At 41.0% G+C, this 22,878-nt stretch overlaps 1 protein-coding gene across 1 annotated transcript in view; it reads right to left on the reverse strand.

Annotated features, from left to right (window-relative positions):
- Positions 1 to 22,878, reverse strand: part of DOCK2 (dedicator of cytokinesis 2) — a 412,121-nt gene that overhangs the window by 379,407 nt on the left and 9,836 nt on the right. The window contains exons 2-5 of the mRNA XM_021698161.2: positions 11,764 to 11,847; positions 3,441 to 3,481; positions 2,308 to 2,363; positions 1,719 to 1,815 (exon numbers count right to left, since the gene is read on the reverse strand). Coding sequence (XP_021553836.1) covers positions 1,719 to 1,815; positions 2,308 to 2,363; positions 3,441 to 3,481; positions 11,764 to 11,847 — 278 coding nt within the window. The remainder of the gene's footprint in view (positions 1 to 1,718; positions 1,816 to 2,307; positions 2,364 to 3,440; positions 3,482 to 11,763; positions 11,848 to 22,878) is intronic.

The raw sequence follows: 22,878 nt of genomic DNA on the forward strand, positions 1-22,878 counted from the left end.
GAGAGAGCATGAGCAGGGGGAAAGGCAGAGGAAGAGGGAGAAGCAGACTCCCCACTGAGTGGGGAGCCGGACATGAGTCTCCATCCCAGGACTCTGAGATCATGACCTGAGCCAAAAGCAGTCATTTAACTGACTGAGCCACTGAGGCACCCCTGCATTGTAGCCTTTATACTAAAACAGTGATCATAAGTATAGCTCTTTCCAGAGCTCTGTGAATTGATCTAAGGAATTAGGAGACCCAAGGTGGAGGTAGAGAGGAATGATGAACCCCTGAATTTGTACTAAGTTTGGACAGAAGTGCGGGTAGCCTGGGGACCCAAGACTTGCAACTGGCATCTGAAGTGAGGTCAATCTTGTAGTTTTGAGTTCTTAAACTTACGGAATCTGAAACTGACTCTGGGGAGTCAGCATTAGAATTGAATTGAATTATAGTGTTGGAGAATTGGAAATCGTTGTTGGAATGACATGGCATGCTGTAAAATTCCTTACGTGAATTACTTAAGTTTACTAAAAAGGGAGCCAATTTAGGTATTAAGTAAATATAATACAGGTGGTATGCAGACATGGCAAGAATCATGAAGGTGATACTGGAATACCAGAGGTTGAAAGTTCTCTTTACTAAGGTAAAGGGCATGATGGACTTGATATTCAAAGATTTCTTAAGGGAAAACACCAAGCTTCCACGGTGTAGGTGTATGTGACGTTTAAAAAGGGGTAGTGGAGGGGCACCTGGGTGGCTCAGTCGTTAAGCGTCTGCCTTCAGCTCAGGTCATGATCCCAGGATCTTGGGATCGAGCCCCGCATCGGGCTCCCTGCTCAGTGGGAAGCCGGCTTCTCCCTCTGCCACTCCCCCTGCTTGTGTTCCCTCTCTTGCTGTGTCTCTCTGTCAAATAAATAAATAAAATCTTAAAAAAAAAAAGGGGGTAGTAGAGATGAATACTTAAACCACTTGAGCTTCAAGTTACTGTTTTCCCCCGAAACTTTCCTAACAACTTTTGGGAAACTTTTATAGAATTGGATGTGCCAATTACCATATATTATGAAGTATCCACATGGGAGTCGACATTTATGACCATAAAATTTAAGTCTACAAATAGCGTGTGTACACCAGCAGGTGTGCACAGTGCTGTAACAGAGATGCAGTAAGACTTGGTTGACATTTTCACTCTCAGCTTAATGGTTTTCTTAGCTAATTGTTTTCATTAGGAGCTTTAAAATCATCAAAGGAGGATTTAAAATTAGATTTGCTTCAATACAGGGAAAACACATACAAAATGTGCTCTTTGTTTTTCCAGGGTCAAAGCTTCCTCATAGACCTAAGGACAATAGCCATTAATTAGTTAATTAAGTTAATTAATATATTAGAACCGTGTTTTTCCAGGTATTGTCAGCAGACTAACAAATCAAAATCCCCAGGGTTTATTATAATGTGGAGTTTCATGACAGGAAGCTTTATTTTTTTAACAAAAATTTTTGCACTCGTTTTAAAACCAAAGGATCACATCAGACCCCCATGTATTATGACTGGGTCACAAGCTCACTGTGTGGCTTTGAGAAAGTTACCTAACTTCTCTGGACCTCGATGTACTCATACTGTTTGTCCCACTATGTCACGGGAGCTACCTTGGCCTGCCCTGCTAATGGCTAAATTCCAAATCTGAACGAAAGCAAAGACCTCAGGAAGCGTCCATCCCAGGGAGCAGGGTTCTGGGTCTCACCACGTAGAGCTGTTTCCAGATGCTGCCCCATTCCCAAAGTGTCGTCGTCACTTCTTGTGCCAGAGGAATTTCTGCAGGAATGATGTTCTCAATATTTCTATTTAAGGTGGGAGACAAAATTGTGTGAAATTGAGACCCAGGTGCTAACAAGATAAAATGTTGGCAAATTTGCATTAAGCTGCAGCTGCTGAGAGGGGCCTTGCTGGCAGGAGACTAAACAGCCTCCAATAGCCACACCAATTACATTATGCAAATGCAAAGAACTTCCTTTTTAATGTCCTCCTTCACTGGGGTGGGCCCTTCAGCTCATTATTCAGGATTAATCGACTTTAATATAGTTCAAAGGCAGCTGCCGGGTGAAAAGTTTGATTCTCCAAACTTCCTAATACCCCCTCAGAATCAGATCTGAACGGAATCAATGTGGATTAGATATCCCATTGCATGAGGAAAAGGGGACACACAAATAAACGTGGGCACGGAGAAGGGGGATCAGCTGATTCACATCTGCCAAGTCAGGCTTTCAAAGCAGATAGGACAGAGACATCTGTGAGCTGTGGGAGGGTCAGGTCTGGTGAAGAATGACAAATACCTTCTTTTCTCCACTGTCACTTCCTTGATGTGGATAAAGGATTTAGGGAAAATGCCCTGTTGGGAATAAAATAAGATAGAATAAAATAAAATGACATATCCTTACAGAAATAACTGAACCCAGGCCGTCATGGTTTTTCCCAAAAAACATGGACTGGTAAAACCCTCAAACTTTACAGGAATAATTCATTCTCTTATTTCTACTTCTCACCAGCTCTCCACCAGTTGTTCTAGATCCCGTAATAGCCCTAGATTCCCAAGGATGCTCCAGTCCCATTGTGGACACTCATCCTTCCAGATGGACAAGACAGGAGAGCATAAAAGACTCACTCTAAGTGAGACAAGGTGCTCTGTCTCTCCCCTGTCCTGCCCAAGGCCAGGAAAGCAGTCACCCTTCAGTCATAGCTGGAACATCAGGTCCTAAAGCAAAACAGCATCCTTGGTTGCATATGGGCTATCTTGATATGAGACTTATTTTCCCCTGGATTTATTTTATTGTTCTTTGGAGAGCAGAGTAGGATCATGCCTCCTAATCAACATGTCAGGGAGGAAGGAAGAAGTGTCTTATTTCCTTGCCCCCTAAGCTTGGCTCAGTTAACAAGAGAAGCTTATCAATTACTTGGAAATCCTTCATAAATTAACCAGGGTGCACACTGGAGACATCTGCTTCTGCACTAGACACCGTGAGCAATAAGACCAGTAAAACAGGTGGCTGCTCTCATGGAGACCATGGTGTAATATGGAGTTGGAACAAGTGAACTCCCCAAGGGCAGATACTGGACTTGTCTCCATGAGGTGAGGCAATGTCGAATGCCCCCACACAACTCTAGAGAAAGGCAGCAGAAGATAAATTGCAAATAAAACATGCACAATTCCATGGGGAGTCAAGGAAGGGAGAAATCATATGTAATTGGCATATCAGGAAAAGTCGAGCTCCAGAGGTTAGCCTTAACGGGGAAGGGAGTTGAGGCACAGCAAGGGGCAACGTGTAGAGGTGGGAAAGCACAGGACACAAGGAAGGAGAAATGAGACAAAAATGCTGGGGAGCTATAGTGGGAGATAATTGCCCAAAGGGATTGAAGCCTCATGTAAAGACATCTAACATTGTTTCAAATAAAAACAGATTGGCCTTACCTGTAACATTTTGTGCTTTAGGAGATATCCCCTATACCAATCTGCAAAGAGAAAATAAACAGGTCTCTTATCTATTCCTACAAGTTTATTGCTGGTTTTGTTGTTGTTGTTGTTGTTGTTGTTGTTCTGTTTGTTTTTAACTAGCAAAGAAACTACTGCAAAGTGCTTTAGACCTTAGGTACAGATACAAGTCTGGAAGCCACTAGGCTTCAACAATCTGTTGAATTCATTGCCAACATCTCCAAAAAGCATCTAAAAAGACAGGGATTTCACATACCAATGTGAATTTCCTCCTTTTGAAAAAATAGGAGGCCTGGGGATGGTGGTCACAGTTGGCTTATGGTGAAGGGCAGCTGGTCCCATCAGACAGGGCAGGTGCCTCCAACTCACCAGCCTCCACCCAGCCCTTCACTTATTTCCATTACCTGCCTGGGTCCTGTGTTCATGTGCATGTTTCAACCTCCGCCTTACAGACATAGAAAGGCTAAGGGAGTCCGGCAAACATCCTAAAATAATACCCACAGTTTTAACAGCAGCAAATGGTGTCTAATATGTGATTTGCAAAAGTTAGTCATTACAAAACAGGTAAGTTCAGAGATGGGTAAAAGGACAGGAATTTTAAAAGGTTCTTCCCTTTGCAAGAACATCAAAAATGATTCAATTAACAGAAGTCCAAATTATACACAGTCCTCAAACAAAATGAGCCTCAGTGTAACAAGTATTGATGACTATAATGAGTCCACTGGCCTTTGGAATGATTCAAGCACAGCCAAGTAGTGGCATTTGTCATCTTTGTAAATAAAAAGTGTCTGTCAGGAGCCTCATTAGCAAACCCTCATTACTGGGCTGACAGATTGTTGTCGAAACATGTTCTCAACAAACATACGTGCAAACCCCCAAACAAACAAGTTAAAATGCAAAGTCACCCTTCATAGTCAAGAGCCAGCTTGAAGGTCAGGTCCTAAAGAAAATTCTAAAGCAACAGAGGCCCACAGTGGCTCCTATTTTGAGAAACAGAGAGAAAGGAAGGAGAAAAGGAGGAAAGGAAGGAGAGGAAAAAAAAAACAAAACAGAGAAATGAATGGATTTCAGAGAGAAAGAATCTCAGGTTTGGAATAAAGTACCATTCTAGGCACTCATCATATATGAAGTCTTTTAATCCTTGTACAAACTAGGAGGTAGGAACTGTAATTAACCCATTTTGCAAGAGTGGCCTACCTGAGGCAGAGAGAAGTTAAGTAACTTTCCCAGGGTTACACAGCTAATAAGTGACAGCGTCAGGATTTCAATGTAAGCAGCCATCATACTGTGTTTCCTGTCTAATGGAGGAAGGAGCATGGTCCTTTCCTAATATTTCCTTCCCCCAATATCTGAATCCCCACGATCTCACTAAGCTACTTTCCAGCTGAATACTTCCAGTGCTGGAAACTTCATGAAGCATCACATTCTATGTTTACACTCCTCTAATAATTTGTCCATAACTACTGGTAATAATTAACCATTAACAATAGCACTTATCCTTTCTGAGTTCTTGCTGTGTGTCAAGAATTCTGGTAAAGTTTTTGTTTTGTTTCTTTCAAATTATAAATTAATCTTCACAACAATCCTCTAATGTAGATACTATTATTGCCTCAGTTCTGCAAATGAAAATAGAGAGGCACGGAATGATTAAGCAACTTGCTCATGGTGACACAGCTAGTGGGTGATGTAACTAAGATTTAAATCCAAGCATCTAACCCCACAGAGATGACACTCCACAGCCTTGCATTATAACAACTCCTTTGTTTGCAGTTCTACCCCATGCCACCAACTAGATAAAAAACATCTTTGGAATATTGGTAGCTACCATTTACTGATTACCTAATGTATGCAAAGCTGTACGCTAAGTGTTGTACATTCTCTCTTTTAAAAATCAACAATTATCATCATCATCAACAAAAACAACAACCAAGAAAGTTGTGCATATTTTCTATTTTATTTCCTGAACCCACAGATTTTGAATACTATCGCTTTTTCCAGTGATTTTTTTCAGTCATTTCAACATATTTCCATAACAACAAAGTAAATGAAACATGCTTCAAATTTAACAAAATGTAGTTTACTGATGATTTGGCCTCCTCATTCAGAAGAGAAGAAAACTTAACTTTCACATGACCTATCTCTAAAGCAGACCCAAAGGGCCATCTCCCTGCAAAGTACACTTTAAAAAGACACCCTGTCAAGTGCTCATAATGACACTCTCTTACCCTAAAAGCAAAGAACTTAGATCACTCGATGGAGTTGTTGGTCCAGAAGCTGCTACATGGCTCTGAGTATACCCTACTCAGCAAGCGGTAGATCCAAAATTCTCCTTTGCAGAGCTCTTTGCAGCTGAACCAAGAATGAGGTAATGCACTCAGAAACTTGGAAAGAGCTCCAGATATCTTTGAGAAAAGCAACTCTCAGAATGGTATGTATGGTGTGGTCCCATTTCTAGGAAACAACAAAAGCTATGCCTTACTTTAAAAAGCATAAGCTTCTATGGTCAGACTCCTCCTTCATACCTTCCCTTTGTTTCATTTTACTAGTAAACACAATTCAAAAGCTCTTTGGGAACCACTGTACAGAAACCCCATTGTCTTCCTACTAACACTAAGCCCCCATGATCCAGACAGGTGTATATATCTGTAGGTGGACTGGAACTTTCCCTGTTGTTCCAGAAGGGAAGCAAATAATTGAAGGTGGAGCAGACATTCCCTCTGAAGGGCTTACAAAGAAGAGTCTAAACAAGCAGGGCTACCCCCAAAGACCATCCCGCTACCACAGTCTATGTAATTAGAAGAGAGAGAGAGAGAGAGACAAAGAAACAGAGGGGTCTTTGGAGGTGGTAGTTGCTGCCTTAGGAGTGCTTGGTATAGCTTCCCCACCCCTAAGCCAAATCCAAACATGGGGGTGTGGTCCAGGAGATTTACTCCTAGGGACATGTGGCATCTCATTCCCTAGCTACAAGACTATTCATACAGGGCACTGGCTGATCTTTGGACTTATTTGATCAAGGAACACAGAGAATTGGAAAGAAAACACCCCAAACTCCTACCCACCCCAACCTTGTTTAAAATGGAGAAAGAAGGGTGGCATTAAACTGGATATAGGATTGAAGTCTTCTTGTGAAATGTCATTAAATATCAGGAAAGATGTCAACCAAATGTGACTGAAGAAAGTGATTGAAGAAAAATCACACTGATTTTTTTATGTTTATCTCCCCATGAGGAGTTCTGATTGCTCAATAAACATATGTATTTTGCACATCTAAAATCAGAACATAGAATGTTTATTCAGGCTCTGGGTAAAAGAGGCAGCCTGAGAGATGTACTATGGACCAAAAAATAAGCATTAGGATATCTAAGGCTTAGTAACAACAGGTATCCTTCTGAACTATTTGAGTTTTCAACACAACAAAATATTATCTTTATAATAAAAAGTTAACTAAAATGAGCTCTAGTGAAAGGAAATTCATTCATGTCTAATGTTCCAGGTGAGGTGTTGCCTTCCTCATTCATCCAGATGAATAAATTTAGTATAGGCAAGGAAGGGCTGGCCTCACCCATTCCAGGCAATCAGAGGGCCAGCTTCCAGGTTCTCTGGGCCATATTATAAAGATACATACCTGCCAGTCTCCATATAGCTCTATATAATGGGGGGAAGAATGGAATTAGCCAACACAGAGCACCTAAGAGTTAGGCATGGTGCTAGACAGCTTCTTTACTTTCTCTCACACTATCCTCATAACAAGCCCAAGAACAGGCAATGGTAACCCATTTCACAGGTGAGAAAACTGAAGCCTACCTACCCAGCTAGTGGGTAGTGGAGCAGAGAATAACTTTCTGATTCAAAAGTACATGGTCTTTCCACTCCTTTTTTGGTTTGTTTGTTCGTTTGTTTGTGGGGAGGATTTAAAAACTACTGGGGGCACCCGGGTGGCTCAGTCAGTTAAGCATCTGCCTTCGGCTCAGGTCATGATCCCAGGGTCCTGGGATGGAGTCCCATGTCTATCTTCCTGCTCAGTGGGGAGTCTGCTTCTCCCTCTGCCCCTCCCCCTGCTCACGCTCTCTCTCTCTCTCAAATAAATAAATAAAATCTTTAAAAACTATTGAAAAGTACAAAGAATAAGATAACAACTACTCATATTCCTACCACCTAGAATTAATCATTGCTAATATCTGGAGATAGGTGCTTCAAATCTTCAAGACTATATTATTTTTTTTTTGTCTAAAATTGATATGGACTGTTACAAAGAATTTAAAGTAAGCAGAAAAGTATAAATATAAGAGCTAAAAGAATTATCCTGAATCCTATTACCCAGAAAAAGGAAAATACTATTAAATATCATCTTAGTCAACTTTTCATTTATATTTATATGCACAGGATGGCAGATGGATAAAAAGATAAAATATGATTTTTAAAATACTCTTATAAAAATCAGCATAAAGACACTGCATAAATAACAATCTCAAATACCAAACTTAATCTTATTTGTATTTGATAGAAGGAAAAGAAATGAAGTGAAATTGAAGGAAATGCTGAAACTTTGATTAAATATTTCTTCTTAGGGGAACCCTCGTGCTCTGCTGGTGGGAACACAGACTGGTGGTACAGCCATACTGGAGAACAGTATGGAGGTTCCTCAAAAAGTTAAAAATAGAACTACCCTACGATTCAGCAATTGAACTACTAGGTATTTACTCAAAGAATACAAAAATGCTAATTCAAAGGGATACATGCACCCTGATGTTTACAACAGCATTATCTACAATAGCCAAATTATGGAAATAGCCCAAGTGTCCAACAATGGATAAATGGATAAAGAAGATGTGGTATATATATACATATATATATATGTAATAGAATATTACTCAGCCATAAAAAGAATGAAATCATGCCATTTGCAAAGACATGAATGGAACCAGAGAACATTATGTTAAGGGAAGTAAGTCAGTGAGAGAAAGACAAATACCATATGATTTCACTCATGTGGAATTTAAGAAACAAAACAAACGAGCAAAGGGAAAAAACAGAGAGAGAGACAAACCAAGAAACAGACTCTTCACTCTAGAGAACAAACTGATGGTCACCAGAGGGGAGGTGGATAGGGGGATGGGTGAAATAGGTAATGGGGATTAAGGAGTGCACTTATTACAATGAACACAGGGTGTTTTATGGATATGTTGAATCACTGTATTGTATATCTGAAACTAATATTGTATGTATGTTAACTATAATTTAAATAAAAACTTAAAAATAAAATAAATGTTTCTTTTTTATAAAAAAGATTTCCTAAAAACTCCTTTAAAATAAAAATAGTTATGAAAAGCATTAAAAGATTGAAGTGATTATGATTTTTTAATTGTAATATTTTATTTCTAATTGATATTGACCAATTCTCTATTATGATAACATCATAAAGTTAATCTATTCCCTTCTACTCCTCACTTCTCAATTTTATGTGTTTTCTTTATATTGTCCACTTTCCTAACAATAACATTTTTTGGTAGTCATAAATATTGTGACTTTTTTTAAAAATTTTTTTTAAAGATTTTATTTATTTATTTGAGAGAGAGAGAATGAAAGACAGAGAGCATGAGAGGGAGGAGGGTCTCAGAAGCAGATTCCCCCCTGAGCAGGGAGCCCGACGCGGGACTCGATCCCGGGACTCCAGGCTCATGACCTGAGCCGAAGGCAGTCGCTCAACCAGCTGAGCCACCCAGGCGCCCCAATATTGTGACTTTTAATATCAATCTCTATAAATTGATTCATTTGGACTCAATGCTTACCACTATTTCTTTCTTTTTTTTTTTTTAAAGATTTTATTTATTTATTTGAGAGAGAGAGAGAGAGCACATGAGAGGGGGGGAGGGTCAGAGGGAGAAGCAGACTCCCTGCCGAGCAGGGAGCCCGACGCGGGACTCGATCCCGGGACTCCAGGATCATGACCTGAGCGGAAGGCAGTCGCTTAACCAACTGAGCCACCCAGGCGCCCACCACTATTTCTTTTTATCACAGCTTTTTAATTCCTGTATTTTTAAATTTTGACTCATCTCTCAATTGGCTGGATTTTATTTTTCAAGTAGGTTTCTGCAAAAGGGTTTCATGGGCACACCCAAATTCTTTTTGTTACACCATCCTGACTTATTTTTGACTAACACTGTGGCTTTCACTTTTTTATATTTGATGGTAATAGGTTTTCAATCAGAATCATAGGCAGAACTCCCCATCTGCAAAGCAGACGATACCAGGCCTGATCTCAGAGCCTGTAGCTGTCCGAGGCCCTCAGGGAAACCTTAGGGTCCATAAATTTCAGTTAAAACTCCATATAATGAAGGGGGATGGGTAAGCCTGGTGATGGGTATTAAAGAGGGCACGTTCTGCATGGAGCACTGGGTGTTATACACAAACAATGAATCATGGAACACTACATCAAAAACTAATGATGTAATGTATGGTGATTAACATAACATAATAAAATTAAATTAAAAAAAAAACTCCATATAGATATGGGTGTAGGCATGATAAGTGTTTTGTATACCAATTCGCTGTTTTGTATACCAATGCTTCAGATAAATAGAATCATGTTAACAGACTTCTGAACACTGAATATGTATTTTCAAAGTATTCACAAATTGGCGATCACTCACTAAATTAATATGCCCAGCTCTTTCCAGAAAGGCATTGTGGCCTTATTTTACTTATTACAAGGATACATTAAAATAAAACTAATAAAATAGAATTAAAAATGGAAAACCAGAACAGAAGAGGTTAGTAACAAGGACACTAATCCACAAAAGCTCTTCTGCTTGTTTGTTTTTTGGTTTGCATGCATTGTGTGTGTCTGCTTATATACATGTGTTTGTATATGTGTATATATGCGAACATGCCTCTGTGTGTTTATGTTTGCATGTGTGTATGTGTCTGCTTGTGTATGTGTGTGCGTCAATCTGCAGAATTGCCTTGGAAGTTACACATAGCTGATCTGGCACTGGGGATAAGACCTGTCCTGTGGGTTGCCATGAGGAGTGCCCAGACTAACATGTTATAAGGAAGTTAGCATAGTGCCCCCAGTATGTAGTAAGAATCCAAGCACGGCTAGTTCTGTAAGCAACCTCCTTTCCTCTGGCTGGTTATTTCCCCTGGAGGGGGCCTCCTTCACAGCAACAAGCCTGCTTCCTGTCCACCCCTCACTCCTGTCCCAGCACAAGAGCTCTCTAATCTAAGGGATTAGCTCGGAGGGAGGGATGTGCCTGGGTGCTCAGTCCAATCATTTCTTTTTATATATATATAATTTTATTTATTTATTTGAGAGAGAGACATAGAGAGTCAGAGAGAGCATGAGCAGGGTGAGGGGCAGAGGGAGAAGCAGACTCCCCGCTGAGCAGGGAGCCCCATGTGGGGCTCCATCCCGGAACTCCGGGATCATGACCAGAGCCAAAGGCAGATGCTTAACCAACTGAGCCACTCATTTCTTTCTTGCTTCTTGATCTGCCCAGCTACAGGAAGGACATATGCTCTCCACACAGTAGGAGTAGAGGCAGGCCCAGGGAGGGGGAGACCGGCGGAGGCCCTGCTCTGCCAGTGAGGACTGGGAGAGCCTGCCTGACTGTGGCTGACATATTGGCAAGTTCATTTGGCTCTTATACCCTAGCCATGTTCCCAATATCAATTTTATCAGTGACATAGGTGATATATTGATTTATAATGCCCTGACTTATGGGTCCAAGGCCATTAGCTTTTGTGCAAATTTTAAAAAGCACCCTTACCACCTCCACCACCATGGGTGAACACAGCCCAATAGACATTTGGCTTCACAAGAGGATGGCACCTCTGTGGGAAGAAAGAGATGCCACTTTGCCCAAGACAGGGTTCCCAGCTTGATGCAGGGTGTGAGCACTGCTCCCAGGACGAGGTACAGTGCCCATACCACACAGTTGTGCATAGCAGTCCTTTTGGAATCAAGGGTATAATTTACTGAGCTCTTCAAAACCCTAATAGTGCTGATTTCCCTTAATAATCTTATTAGAACAAAGGTGGATGTCACAGGCCCAAATAGCCCCATGGCTGTGATAAATGGACAGCACAAAAAACATCAAACCCCACAAGTCAGGCCTTTGCTACTAAGCATAAATTCTTAAAATAACAAAGCATTATTTTCAGTAAATTCTAATTGCTAATATTATCAAAATGCATAACAGACCACACACATATGCAGGTTCCAAGAGAGGGCTGGAGGTGCTAGGTGGGTACTGCTGAGTCCCAACACCATCAGCCAGGGGGCCAGGCATCCGTGACTCACCTCCACAGGTCTCCTGTATTCGCACCACATCACCAATCTGCAGGGAGAGCTGGGGGGCTCCATTCCCCTGGAAGTTGTATATGGCTGTGAAACAAGAGAGTGGCAGCATGGTGAGACCTCTGGATACTGAGAATCACTGCTCCTCCTTGCTGTCCCTGAGTTTACCTGACACCCATGCAGCCTACATGGGTTAATAAGACCAATGCAGAAACCCACTGCCTACCACAGGAGTCAATGAAAGGCTAGCCTGGCTGCTAAAGGCCCCTACTTATTAACCAAACCTGACCCCTCCCAGCACAGGTCTTGCACTCCAGTCTGCATGACAAGGAGGTTATTGATATCATCTACCATAGGGTGACCTCTCCCAGTGCACCAGGCATGTGCTCTGCACATCTCATTCCATTCTAACAGCAACCCTGTGAGGTATAAACTGTGATCCCATTTTACAGATGGAAAACAGAGGTGCTAAGTCTTGGTCAAAGTCTTCAGGCCAGGGAGTGACAGGAAAATCAGTATCTAATTTCCACATTCTCAACCACTATGATGAGCTACTTGCTCCTCCCCAGTTACTCCTTCCTGGTGACAACAGCCTAACATTCAAGGGTGTGCCCTGTCTTCCCATTTCTATTATCAGTCCCCGAGGAACAGTAGTTGGCTATGAACATTCAGAGTCCCTCCTTGTGCTGTCAGAACCTCTGCTAACCCCTTAGAACACATGATCATGACATATCATTGCAGGGCACAGGTCCTGTTCAGCATCACTCACTAAGTGGGGACCAGGTCACATTGTTCATCCAGATTAGGGATGCAGCCTACTTCCCAAAGGCTAGAATGGAACCACCAGCTTGGGAGGTTTTCAAGAACAGAATAGGGTACAATGCATGTGGTTTTATTTGAGGAAAGACTCTCAGGAGTTTTATTTAAGGAAAGACTCTTAAGGAAGAGGACAGTATGATCCTACAATGTTGTCATCATTCATTCATGCAGCAGACATTCAGTAAATGGGTATGATGTGCCAGGCACATGCAAGGCACTGATCTTGTTCTTTTGGTGAACACAGAAATAAATATAAGTGTACAAAATATGAGACATGTGAAAGAGAAAACAATAGGGCCTGGTAGAGAGTTATGACACATCAACTTTTGTTGGGGTACTTAGGGAAGGCCTACCTGAGCTGATACATGAAGTATTTGAGCAGGTCAACTATGGAGACAACAGGGAGGGGCATTTCAGGAAGAAGGAACAGTAGGTACAAAGGCCCTAAGGAAGGAAGACACTTGGCATATGCAGAGACCATCAAAAGAAACTGCTATGGATGGAGTATGATAAAAGATGAGAGGGTGATGCAAGATGAGGCTGAAGAGGTAGGGACCAAGTCAAACACAGCCATGTGATGGATTCGGGCTTTATTCCAAGAGAATGGGAAGCTGGAAGGATTTTATTTATTTATTTATTTGGGAATAGCTTTACTGAGATATAATTTGCCAATTTATTAATTATTGTGTATAATTCAATGATTTATTCACAGAATTGTGAAGACATCACCATGATTAATTTTAAAACAATCTCATCACCTCACAAAGCTCCCCCAGCCCCAAGTGGCCACTAATCTACTTTCTTTCTCTACAGATATGCTTATTCCAGGCATTGCATATACATAGCATCATATAATATGTGGTCTTTTGTGACTGGCTTCTTTCACTTAGCACAATGTTCTCAAAATACATCCATGTGGTAGTAACTGTAGCAACTCAATTCACTCCCTCTCCCATTGGTCCTCAGTTTCCTCATATGTCAACAAAACAAAATGCATTCAAAAAGTCTTCTTTGGGTGACTTCAGCAAAAATGGCAGAGTAAGGAACTCCAAGGGCCTGTCCTTCTAAAGAAGCAATGAAAAATCTGGCAAAAGCTCTCAGAATCAACTTTATCAGATCTCTGGAAAACAGTCAATAGTTTATAGCAATCAAGCAAATGCTTAATCAAGAAAAAGGCAATTGAAGCCTGGTAAAGCTTTGTGGCATTTTAACTTATTCCTGTCCCACTCTCTACTCCCCATTTCAGTGGCAGTTTTGAAAATGATATTCCACGTCCTTTGTGTGGGTTTCTAGAGCCAGAGGGAGCAGAGAGGACCTTGTTCCAAGAAACTGTAGTTGTCTGTTTTTTGATCTGTCTGTGGGCTCCCTAAAGGACTAGAGCTATGAGCTTGTCCTTTATTATTATTTATTATTTACGCTTTGGAGGACCAAGAGGAGAGGAAATTAATTGAGTCAATGGTGAGACTACCAGGAAGACTCAGGATTCCTCTTATTTAGTTCAATCTACCTTCTGCCCTGTTTGGTCACATGATTCATCAGCAGTAAGCCTCTATTTGGTCTGGAGACCGCTGGGATTAGAGACACAGAGCAATAGCCTTTTCATGGGCCTTTCCACATGTGCTCTACCTCCTTCCATCCAATCTCCACACAGCAGCGAGAGCAATAGTCAGTGCAATGGGATTATATCACTCCTCTGCTTAACTAACACCCTTCAGCCTTTCATCTGTTAGCATACATATAAACAAAAGATGGTCCATCCATACAATGGAATATTCTTCAGCCACAAAAAGGAACAAAGTACTGATAGTTGCTACAACATGGATAGATCTTGACTATACAATACCCACGTATACCAGGGGATCTAGAAGGCTATGCATGGATCTGGACACATGCTAAGAAAGGATGGGAGGAAGTCCTAAACTCTCAACTCTGATTGACCTTCAAGCTCCATGATGGCAGGAAATGCAGGTTAAGGCAGAGTTGCAAGTGGTCTGGCTACATGTTAAAGGTATGCCCCTATCCATACATAGAGTCCAGCTACAAACACCAGATTTTTTTCTTTAAACTCCAGGCATTTGGAGATTTAAGTGACCAGACTTCACAAAAATACTTTAGAAAAGTCACTAGACAGACAAACTACTACAGCCTATACTAAGCAGCTACAACCAGTCCTGGCAAAGAGGAGAATTTGATATCTGAGTTAGCACATTATAATATTCAAGATATCCAGTTTTCAACACAAAATTATGAGGCATAAAAACAAACAAACAAGAAAGGATGGCCCATTTACAAGAGAACAAAAAGAAAATAATAGAAATTCCCCACAGAAGGATAGACATTGGATTTGAGACAAAGATTTTAAATTGATTGTCTTAAATATGCTGAACTAGCTAAAGGAAACTATGGGCAAAGAACTAAGTAAAACCAAAAGATTAATGTCTCATAATACAGAGAATATTATTAAATAGATAGAAATGACAAACTAATAAAACAGAAATTCTGTAGGTAAAAAGTACAATAAGAAATGTGAAAAATTTATTAGAGAGACTCAATAGCAGACTTGAGCAGTCAGAAGAAAGAATCAATAACCTTGAAAGTAGGTCAGTTGAGATCAGCCAGACTGCAAAACAAAAAGAAAAACGAATAAAGAAAAATGAACAAGACCTAAGTGACCTGTGGGACTATCAAGCGCACCAACTTCATGTAAGGGGAGTTCCATAATTAGAGGAAAGAGAGATAAAGGAACAGAAAGAATATTTGAAAAAATAATGGCCAGAAACTTCCATCTGATGGAAGACATGAATTTACAAACCCAAAAAGCTCAGTGAGATCTGAGCAAAATAAACACAAAGATATCCAAATTGAGACATAATTATCAAACTGTCAAAAACCAAAGACAAAGAAAGAAACTTAAAAACATCAAGAGAGAAGCAACTCATCGTGTACAAAGACTCCTCAATAAAATTAATAAATGATTTCTCTTCAGAAACCAGAGAGGCTAGAAGGCAGTGGGATGACATATTTAAGTGCTAAAAGGAAAAAACAAAAACCTCAACCAAGCATTCTCTCTCTCACAAAATTATCCTTCAAAAATGAATAAGTTAAGAGATAAACAGAAAGGGAGGCCCATTGCTAATAGACAATTAGAAAGACAAATGCATAAAACAATAATTATAAATCTACAATAACGGGTACATCATGTATAAAAATGTAATGTGTGACAATAACAACAAACGGGGAGAGATAGATTTGTACAGAAGCAGATATTTTGTATACTATTGAAGCTAAGTTAGTATTAACTCAAAATGTATTGTTATTATTGTAAGATGTTAATTGTGAACCCCAGATTAATTCCTAAGAAAATAACAACAACAACAAAAAAAATACAGAGAAAAGTAAATGAGAAAGGAATCAAATCAGCAAACTAGAAAAAAATCAATTAAACATTAAAGGTAGTAATGAAGAATTGAGGAACAGAAAAACATGTAAGATATATAGAAAACAAATAGCAAAATATTAGAAGTAAATCCTTCTTTATGGGTGTTTACATCAAATGTAAATGAATTAAACCCTTCTGACAAAAGGCAGAGATTGACAGAAAGGATTATAAAACACCACCACCACCAAAACCAAAAAACCCACTATGATCCAACCATATGTTATCTACAAAAGACTCACTTTAGATCCAAAGACACAAGTTCAAAGTGAAAGAAAAAATGTTCCATGCACATGGTAACAAAAAGAGCACTATAGTGGATATACTAATATTAGACAAAACAGACTTTAAGTCAAAAGTGTTACAAGAGACAAAAAAGAGCATTATATATTGGCAAAAGGGTCAATACACCAAGAACATATAACAATTATGAACATATATCCCTAATAACACAGCACCAAAATGTATGAAGCAAACATTGACACAATTAAAAGGAGAACTGGGCACTTCTATAATAATAATCAGAGACTTCAATATCCCACTATCAATAATGGATAGAACAAGTAGAAATAAAATCAGTAAGAAAATAGAGGACCTGAACCACACTATAAGTAACCAGACCTAACAGACATACACAAGATACTCCATCCTACAGCAGTGGAATGCACATTCTTCTCAAGGGCATATAAAACATTCTCTAGAATAGCCCATATGTTAGGCCACAAAACATATCTCAATACATGAAAAATACTGAAATCATACAAAATAACTTTTCCAACCACAAAGGAACAAAGCTAGAAATGAATAACAGAAATAAAACTGGAAAATTCACAACTGTGTGTAAAGTAAACAACATACACTTTTTTCTTTCCTTAAGTAGGCTCCATGCCCAGCATAGAGCTCAATGCAGGGCTCAAACTCGACCCTGAGATCAAGACCTGAGCTGAGATCAAGAGTCAGACGCTTAACCGACTGAGTCACCCAGGCACCCTGCAAACAACATACTCTTAAGCAACAAGGGATCAAAGAAGAACTCATAAGGGAAATTAGAAAATATTTTGAGACAAATTAAAATGAAAACACAACCTACCAAAACTTATGGATGGAGTGAAAGCAGTAATCATATCAGTGAAGAGGGGCCTTCAAGAAGAAATGAGATCAGAACTGTCCTCAAACATAAACAAGAGGTATTTATAATGTTGCTTCACTGTGTCCCAGAGAAGCATATTTTCAGTTGCCCTTTCATGTTGTCTTTACAACTACTACATGAGGTAGCTACTATCCCCATTTTATAGATGAGGGAAATAAGGTTCAGAGGGTTTGAGTGGCTCACCCAGAATCTTCCCTTACCCTGTTAGTGGTAAGTCACAGAGCCAGGACTCAAACCCAGCCCTATGCCTCGCTCATTCTCTATATCTGTTGCCCCCACCCCGCCCCACCCCGCCCCTCCCCAAAACCTAGATGGCACTATTCAGGTGTTCACCAGACCCTGCTTCATGCTTCAGTCTTGCCACATTCTCTAAGGGAAAAGGAGGAAACTTACAGGCTATTTAGCCCAAACACCTATACAAATCAGCCCTTTCACCAAGAGACCAACTAGACTTCGTAGGTATTCATAACAAAGTCTCCATCCTGAGAGACGATAAAGCTTGGGCGCCAAGAGTCTATCTGGAGTCAGAGAGATGTGGCTCCTGAGCCCAGTTCAACTCTTTGTTGGCTCTGGCCTCAAGCCCAGAGCCATAGCATGTGATATACAGGCTTTGCCTTGCACCAGGCTACCCAAGCAAGAGAGCATTGGAGGCTAGTACCCAACCTGTGATCTACTTGCAAGACCTGCACCTTCTCTGGGAACGGGAGGGGTGTTTTTTTGTAATCCACAAAAATCACTGTAAGGGCCAGTGGAAAGCCTGCCTGAGCAGCAACTTCACCTCCCTGAGCCTCATTTTCCACAACTATAGAATGGAGGAGATGATAGTCCCTAATTTGCAGGGTCCTTAAGAAGCTCAGCTGAGGTTAAGACACAAAGGGCTTGACTTGCCTCAGGCCATAGTAAGTCCTCAATAAATGGTTGTCATTTTTCTCTTTATTAGCATTATAAAACCTCCTAAAGCAATCTATTCAGAAGACCTCCTTCAGAGCTCTTCTTTAGGTCACCTTTAAATCTGCCTCCCTGCAGTTTGCAACAAATGACACTGTTGGTCAACACTAAATAAAATTAATCCTTTGTTCAAAAGCAAACCTTGAGAAGGCCCTCAGGGGACTCAAGAATCTCTTCTCCTGCATAAACAGAGCATGTTTCTTCATTCCCTTTACACTTGGCCTGATTTCAAACCCTGTCCCCACACAGGCTGCTGATATTTGGACACACTCCAGCTTGCTGGTGCCCTAACTCAGACTCTCCACTCCCTGCTTCCTCAAACCCCAGAAATTTGGCTAAGAACCTGCCTGTCACAAGCCTGGACAGGGCCAAGGAGGCAACTGAGGTTTCTAACAGAAGAAAACCATCTATGAGTTGGCCTCTGAAGCACTAGCAAATTAGGTCTGTCCATCAGATATTTAGAAGGTGGGGAAAGACTGTGTTTTGTTCCCTGTCTCCTCCCCATCTTTCCTTAGGAATCTCTTCCTTGTTCCATCCAGCTCTGTCAAGTAAGAAAGTTCCAATCAATCAACTTAAGAAGATGTCTTGGACAGATCTTGAAGCCCAGTATTCAAAATGAAGGTCTATATTCATTCCAAAGGTTCACATTTTATGAAAATGAAAGTAACTGATGTTGCTGTTTAATTTATAAATGTATTTCTGCCTTTGCATAAGGGCCTCTGTTCTTAAGGCTCCATTTGGGGAAAAGCAGACATAACTGACAAAGGAAGTGGCTTTGCATACCAATACCCAATTCTGTTAAGTTTTCTAAATGACTAACAGGAAACTTTGAACCAGAATGCCACTGTTTGCTAAAGTTTGATTGCTTATCTATGATCCTCATTTGAGTTATTTCTGACCAGTGTAAAAACAGATCACCTTCTTCCCTATTCCCTGTAGGCCTAACCACTGTCAACTTTTGAATAACGGATGAAAGGGGCAGATAAACATGAGGAAGATATAGGACAAAAAATAAGTAAAAATCACTGAAATCATTCTGCTCCACCCTATTCATGCCCACCCAAGGAAGATAGACAAGTGGCAGGTGGCAGGATTCCCAGAGGCAAACGTTCTAGCTTCCTCTTTCATATAAGGTCTCCAAACACTAGAGAATATTGACACATCCCAATGAAGGATTTGACCTCTCCCTGTATCAAAATACTATACTCAGGAACCAAGGCAGCAGTTGGTTACCTACACGTCCACTCAGACCAAAATACTTATAGCTGAGGACCAAAGGGATGTTGAAAGTACTAAGGCTATCTGAGCTCATTAAACCCAATGAGAACTCTCATGTTGGAAATCCAGGTTGGCAAGCCAGTGGAAGCAGCTACTTTGAGACAGGTGAGACTTCCAACAGCCCTAGAAATAGAATCCACTGATTAGCCACCAATTCTATGTAAACATATTGAGATACACTGCTCATCAGGAACCCAAATTGAGAGAAATAAGGAAAAAGTAAACACCACTGTTATAGCACAAAGTTCATAGAAACAACTAGGGTGGGGTCTCTGGAGTTTGTGCAATGTTAGAAGATAAGTACAATGTTTCTCTTGGATTTATAGATGAGGAAACTGAGACACAGGGAGGGTAAAAAACTTATCCACCTCATAACTTAGATAGAGAGGTCAATTGATTGATCCAGAAGTCTACCGTCTAACTACTGTACACACTGCTTGCCACCCTCCCCAAAATGGTAAACGCTTATTGGGCATATATTATGTACGAAGCATATGTGATTTTCAATAGATATTCATTTGTGCATCTAGTTACTATTCTGGGTACTGGGATGACAGTGACTGATAAGACAGATAAAATCCCTAGCATTCTACGAACATCACTTCCTTTCATCTTCACAGTACTCCTCCAAGGTATTACCCTCATGTAACATATGAGAAACTCAAAGAGAGATTAAGAAACTTGCCCATGACCACACAGCTAGAAAGTGGTAAAAAGTGGATTCAAGCCCAGATCAGAGTCCAAAGTCCTTGCTTCCCTTACTAGCCCATTTCTGATGTTATAAATTATTGTGTGTTTGTGTGTATGTCTGTATAGATGTAGGTGTGTGTGTGTGTGTGTGTGTACTGGATATATACTTAGTATATATATATATACACACACACATATATATGTGTATAAGTGCACATATATATAGTATATACACATATACTATACTTGTTCATTTCCTCTCTTTTCCAGCATCAATGAGGGTGAAGACAGTCTGCCTTGTTACCAATGAATTTCCAGTGCTGAAAACAGCACCAGGCCCACAGTAGAAGTTCAATCAATATTTACTGAGCTTTAATAAATACTTGTTGAACTGAAGGGATGTGAACATGAAGGGCAAGTAAGCACCTTCTTCTGGCTAAACTCTTTCTTGAATTTCTTGAGACTACTTCAGGAGATGCTGACCCAGCTTGGTTGCCAATTTTGATTGTAGCCATCAAGTGCCCTGTGATCTTTAGGATGGATTCATACCTCGTCTGGGGCCCTGCTCTTTGCTGACATGTTTGAAAACAAAAGCTTCAGCAAATAGCAAGTGTTAATAGAGTTTGGACAAGTTGATGCATCTGAGAAACAAAAACAATAATGGAGAAAAAGAATGTAATTGCCTGAAGCTCACTTCTCTAGTCTCTGAGCTGGGCTTTGGAGGGTCTCTGCTCTAGGGGGGAACTGAACTAGCTTTCCATTTGAGTGAAACGCACTCATTGAAAATGCATAAACAGTTTGCCTGAACTCTCTGGGCAAGGCGTTGATGGGTTCAGCACCAAGGCAACATCCTGATGTTGCATCAGGGAGGGCAACTGTGATGACCCAGCAAAAGCTTCCAGCAGCAAGGCCAGAGCTCGCATCCAGTGTAAGTCAGTAGTGAATAAAGTGGGAGAATCACAGACTGAGGTAACCAAGGAGGAGGTGCTCCTCCACAGCCCAGGAGAGGCTTTCTGTGTACCGAGGCCTTTCTGTGTACCAGACACTATTCCAAGGGCTTTACCCACCTATGTAATCCTCACCATAATTCTGGGGTACAATTATTGTCATCTCCATTTTACAGATGAGGAAATTGAGGTAGTGTAAGATTGAGTGAATAGTCCAGGTTGACATAGCTAGGAAGGAGCCAAAGTGCATACAACTGTACTCAGTTTTTAGTGAGTCAAAGTGACATGCCCAGCCAACAAGAAAAAGTTGGAATTGCCATGAGTTCTCTAAAACAGTGATTCTCAACTAAGGACAGTTTTGCCCCAAATGAACATTTACCAATGTCTGGAGACATTTTCAGAGGGGGTGGGGGGGAGGGGCAAAGTGAAGGAGCTCCTGGCATCCTGCTGGTAAAAGTCAGGGATGCAGCTAAACATCCTATAATGCACATGACAGCACCATAACAAAGAAGTATCTGGCCCCAAATGTCAACAGTGTCAAAGTTGATAAGTACTGCTCTAAAATATCATGATGGGATTCACTCTTTCCTTTACAGTGCTGCTATAGGTGCACACACATGCACTCACACACGAGTTCACGCATTCACAGGCTAGAGTTGGAAGAGTGGCTTTATGATGAAATCAAGGGCTAATTTCTTCAGCCCCTCACCTCTATTGCAGGGAGTGTTGGGCACTTCGCTGAATCCTGCACGTTAGAAAAGTAAGGTGAGAGGGGATAGATCCTGCTGTCCTGGAGATTTTGTGAAATCTAGTTGAACAGACAAAATGAGCCCACAAGAAACAAGAAATGTCTTAAAAGTAAAGGGTTCAGCTGTTGGTCATAACAGTTGTGGACTCTCAGAGGAGAGAGATCAAGAGGGGCCCCATGAAGGAAGTGAGACTGGAAAGAGAGGGAGTCGGAGAGAGGGGGGAGAGGAAGGGGGAGAGGAGGGGGAGAGGGAGGGGGAGAGGGAGGGCAAGGGGAAGAAATGGAGTGGGAGCCCCAGAGGAGGCGAGTGGAGAAAAATGTGGTAAAGGCAGGGAAGAGGGAGGGGAAATTAGCTTGATGTGCACACAGTCCTAGTAAGGGAAATAGACTATGTGAATAGAGTCCCAGGGTGAGAACGGGGTTTGGGGCAGTGGCCAACTATAAGGGTCCAGATATTTGGGGAAGAGTTCAAGAACACCCCATTTATTACTGTGCTGCTCTCATAGGACCCAGCCTTCTGACAGCGAAGGGTTAAGGTTGAGGAGATGAAGGCAAGATAGGGCAATTCAGTCCATCTGAATCTTATGAGGCCACCAGAAAGTGAAAACCTCCAACCCCTGTCACCTCCCCATCCCCATCCCCCACCCACTCATTCATCTACACACTTATCCAACACACTCAGCCATCCACCCTCCCATCCAACCATCCACCCAATGAACAATTACTAATCGAGCACCTGCTCTGTGCTGGAGAAGAGCAAGAGACATTGTCTTGCCCTCATGGAGTTTACATTCTATGGAAGAGCCAAATAATTCAACATGAGGCTGCAAGAAAATATAAGGGTGATGGCAGAGCTATGGTAACATGAAACAAAAGATGCACCCATGCCCAACCTGTGAAATGGGGACATTAATAGTAATAACGGTGTTGTCTGATGCCTCAAGCAAAAAGAAGAAAGAGAGATTACTACTGGGTTGTAAGCTTCCTGAGGGCAAGGACTGTATTTTTATCAGGATCAGCTCAGGACCATCACTTAGCACAGGCTTATTGAATTTAATTGATATGAATAAACAATAAAAACAGTTTTCTTGGAGTGCCTGGG

This window comes from Neomonachus schauinslandi, chromosome 7, assembly GCF_002201575.2.
Source record: "Neomonachus schauinslandi chromosome 7, ASM220157v2, whole genome shotgun sequence".
NCBI lineage: Eukaryota > Metazoa > Chordata > Mammalia > Carnivora > Phocidae > Neomonachus > Neomonachus schauinslandi.